Source organism: Drosophila ananassae, chromosome XR, assembly GCF_017639315.1.
Source record: "Drosophila ananassae strain 14024-0371.13 chromosome XR, ASM1763931v2, whole genome shotgun sequence".
In the NCBI taxonomy this organism is placed as follows: Eukaryota; Metazoa; Arthropoda; class Insecta; order Diptera; family Drosophilidae; genus Drosophila; species Drosophila ananassae.
Genome location: NC_057932.1, coordinates 1891490 through 1895775, shown reverse-complemented (window position 1 = coordinate 1895775; position 4286 = coordinate 1891490). Strand labels below are relative to the sequence as shown.

The 4286-nt window shown below is 54.3% G+C and overlaps 1 protein-coding gene across 1 annotated transcript; it reads right to left on the bottom strand.

Annotated features, from left to right (window-relative positions):
- Positions 1-642: 642 nt before the first annotated feature.
- Positions 643-3111, bottom strand: LOC123257605 (putative cuticle collagen 80). The gene is made up of 2 exons (XM_044717352.1): positions 2704-3111; positions 643-681 (listed from the first exon to the last, which is right to left on the bottom strand). Exons 1-2 carry the CDS (start codon positions 3109-3111, stop codon positions 643-645), a joined length of 447 nt encoding a protein of 148 aa, XP_044573287.1.
- Between the last annotated feature and the right edge of the window lie 1175 nt (positions 3112-4286).

Sequence of the window (4286 nt, the reverse complement as noted above, 5' to 3'; positions counted from 1 at the left end):
GTATGGTTATCTACTAGAAACGCTGAAAGGGATGGAATGCGCCCATAAAAGCCGCCTGGTAGAGGCGGAAGAGTGGAGGCACCCCCGAACCCATGGACATTCACCCATCACTGTCCAAGATGCTTAAGCCATCTCAAGCCCCAGCATACCAAAATAGGAAACCGGCCGAGTCCGATCGATCGGGCCCATACAAAAGGCAGAGGGTTAACCACGTCGTGCAGGGCGCAGGCGAATATACCGCCGCAGCTTCAAACGCGGCTCAAGAAATTGGCGACGACGCCATTAAAGAATATGATTCGGTAGTCGTTAATTTTTTAGGGGAAAGTCCCTGCTACCCGTCATCAGACGAAGAGTAGCGGGGCTTGAAATGAAGCTTTTAATAGACACGGGCGCGTCAAAAAATGTTATCCGTCCATACGAAGGGTTGAAAGGCGTCCGTCCGGAGATTCGACAATTTCGGTACATTCTATCCATGGTGTTACCACAATCACGAAAAAATGCTGCGTATCCCTATTCAACTTGAAGGCTATGTTATTCATCTTACCAGATATGTCCTCCTTTGACGCCATCATCGGTCTTGACCTGTAAAAACATGTTTGCCTAGCTTCCGGCCACCTCAAATGGGGCTCCGAAGTAGAAAAGCTAGAATTCCAAGCATGCCCCCAGCGCACCACCTTCAGTCTGAAAAGTATTTTCAAAAATTATAAGCGACAGGAAAAATGCCTTCGCGAACCCAAATGAGGCGTTACCTTACAACACGTCAGTGGTGGCCACCATCAGGACAGTTGATGAGGAGCCTATTTATGCCAGACCCTACCCCCTCTTGTCCCAACAATAATCCAATATGGGTAGTAGACAAAAAGGGCACCGACGAATTTGGCAACCGTAAGATGCGGCTGGTATAAGACTTTCGAAAGTTAAACGAGAGGACAATACCGGATCACTACCCCATGCCAATTATCTCTATGATACTAGGGAATTTAGACAAGGCCAAATACTTCACAATGCTCGATTTGAAGTCTGGCAACTACCAAATTATACTGGCGGAACGTGACCGTGAGAAAACTTTCTTTTCCGTAAACGGGGGAAAAAACGAGTTCCGCCGACTGCCATTCGGGTTGAGGAATGCTGCCAGCATCTTCCAAAGAACCTGCGAGAGCAGATTGGCAAATTTTGTGTAACAAACTGTTTTTGCTAATGTTTAATGTAATGCTCCGGGTTGGTGCCAATGTGCGCCCGGCAGGTCGTGTGGTCTTGGTGCCTGGCGCCGAAACGGCTCACGGTTCCCTTCGTTTGGACTCACGGGCTCTGGGTTGCGGGGCCTGTGTTCTTGCTGTTGTCTTCTTCTGCCGCTGCTCACTCGTCGTCGCTACTGCTCCCTCGTCGTCGCGGCTGCTCCCTCGTCGTCACGGCTGCTCCCTCGTCGTCGCGGCTGCTCCCTCGTCGTTACTGCTGCTCCCTCGTTGTCGCCGATCTGTTGCTGCTCTTCCGTTGCGGGTGCCGTGGACCTTTGGTATCTTCGGCTCACCGTGGATGCCCTTTCGCCGTGGCCGGCACCTAATCCGTGTTAACAGACCGATCGGGTCACCTCCCAGGCATACGCCGGGCAGGATATGCTTTTCGCTGCTTAGGGGCCGGATCAGGGCACGAAGGGCCTACCTACCCCACAGGACACACCCCTTTGTCGCGTTCGTCACTCGCCTCCAAACACCTGCATGCATACGCCCCGCAGGATCTATGGCAGGCCAAAGGTTTTGGCGTCGCGTCTCCTTTAACTCCAGGTGATACGCTGTGCATACGCCCCAGCGCCTTGATCAGGATTCTAATGACTCTCCCGGGGTGTCCCTGCTTGATTTCACTGTTGGGCTTGAGTTCCCGAGCTGGCTATCCCTTGCTTCACAGGATCACACCTGGACTTATTGATCAGGAAGCGACAAGGCGTACGCCAGGCCGATTCGTCGCTATCGCCAGGATACCTGTCGTGTTCGGGAATAACCTAACCCGACTCGATTTACCCTTGGGCTGACTTCTATTGCTTGATCGACTCGCATACCGCTGCCGGACTTACCCACAGGGGGTTCTTTGGCTGCTGACTCGCAGATCCTTCGCACTCGCTCTAAATACCGCACTTGAGACTGTCGGACTTACCCACGGGGGGTCTCAACTCTTCAGCTCAACTCTTTCAGCTTCCCTAGAAGACTCGGTCTCGATTTGCTCCAGGGGCCCTCCTTATATAGTGCCAGAGGCGCCCGTTAATCCTCGCAAATCTACTTCCAGCCGTTAATCCTTCGCTCATCTACTTTCTCCGCCGGCGGGCTTTCTTTAGTTTGTAATTTTTTATTATATATTTTGTCTGTTTGTGTTACAGTTTTCGGCTGTCACGTATTCCGCTCTTTCCTCCGCGCACTCGAAAACTCTCCTGCCCCACCTGCCAGACCACGCTCCACCACGCGTCTTCTTTCTCCTCCTCCTGGCCTCTTCCTCCACTTTCTGTCGCAGCTCTGGTGGCCAGTTGTGCTCGGGCACCGCTCCTCCGTCTCCTGCCGACTCCGCTCTTTTGAGCACTGGCCTAGGAGGCCTTTTCTGCGGGCCTCTTCCGTCGGGGCCGGCCACACCCATGGACCTCGCGTCCATGGCTCCTGCTCCTCCTCCTTCTCCTTCTGTTCCTGCGGGTGCGGGGTGGGTGGCCTCGCCGGCTGCCACTTCCGGCTTGGCCACTCCCGTGGCCCCGTCATCCTTCTCAATCTTGCCTCCACCGCCTCCTTCCTGGCCCACCGGCTCCGCTGGGTGGCCCTGCTCCGCTGGCATCTCCGGCGCGCCGCTCTTCGGAGCATTGCGACACGCCCTGCAGCTGCCTCCGCCTTCCATCGACGGACCGCTTCTTTGGCCATCTCCTCGGCCAACCTTCCTCTGGCCCTTGCCAGCTCCAGGGTTGCGTCCGGCTCCCTTCTCTCCTGGCTCCTCCTCCGTCTCCTTTGCCTCGCCAGCAGCTCCAAGTTGGGCCGGTGGTCCTCCTCCTCCGTTCTTGCTTTGCCCACCGGGATCGCCCTCACTCCGTTCGCCATCACCCGGAGGACCCTCCTTGTGGCCTGGAGCCGCCGGACGTCCCATCCTGACAAGTCCAGTATCTCGAGGTCGCTTTCGTCGGAGGAGACTACTGGCGAAGCGTACGATGACGTCGTGTCCATTGTTGTTTTAGTGGGTAAATAAAAGAAGGCCGGCCGGTGTCCACCGTTGGCTTTTTATAGGCCTGCTGCCTGGAACAGATTCGTTCTTACGGTTCTTTTGTCCTCTTTCCTGCTCCCGTTGTAGGTCTCTTCCTTTCTCCATTGGCTTTCGGCCGTTTCTTTCCCCTTTTTTTTGTTTGTGTGTTGACATTATTGGTGTGTTGCACATTCTCCTTTTTCTTCTGCCCTACGCCTGCGGTGCCGGTTCCTCCACCTGGGCTTTTAGCTCACTTAAGTGAGCTCTCTTCTCTTTCTTCGTGCTCCCGTGACGTAGCACGGCGATCACCAGCGAAATGAAATTCGTCACTATGTATAGCCCGTCGTATCTCGGCGCTAGTTTCGCCGAGAAACCTTCGGCCGCTTTGGACCAATGGTGCTCTTTTTGCCACACCGTGTCGCCGATCTTCGGGCTCCACTCCCGCCTCCTGAGGTTGTAGTACCGAGCTTGCTCCTACGCCGCGCGCTCCATGTTCCTCTGCACCAGCTCGAACACTTCCTGTAATTTTGTCGCATTTTCTGAGGGGGTGGCTTGTGCTTCTCCTGTTCCCAATGCCCCTTTGTCAAATATCGCTTTCGGCATTCTTGGCTCTCTGCCTTAGGTTACGAAGCACGGTGAGTATCCCGTGGAGTCTGACACGCTCGAGTTAACCGCCAACATTTATTCTGACCAGTGCTCATCCCATGTCCTTTGGTCATTTCCTGCAAACTGGGCGATCATCGTTTTAACCGTCTTGTTTGCCCTTTCCGTAGGGTTTTCCTGCTGCGTGTATGGTGCTGTAAACTGATGACGAACTCCGAACTCCTCGAGAAATGTCTTGAAACTCCTACTGGTGAACTGGACACCATTGTCAGTCACCATCATCTTTGGCACACCATATCTTGCGATGATCCTTTCGCGGATTGCCTTTTGCAGCGTTTCCGTTGTGACTTTCCGCATTGAGACCATTTCTGTCTATGTGGAAAATCGATCGATCATGACTAGTAGCATGGTGTTCCCATGCTTGGACCTCGGCAACGGTCCCACGAAGTCCGCACATACCGTCGCCCACGGCTCCTCTG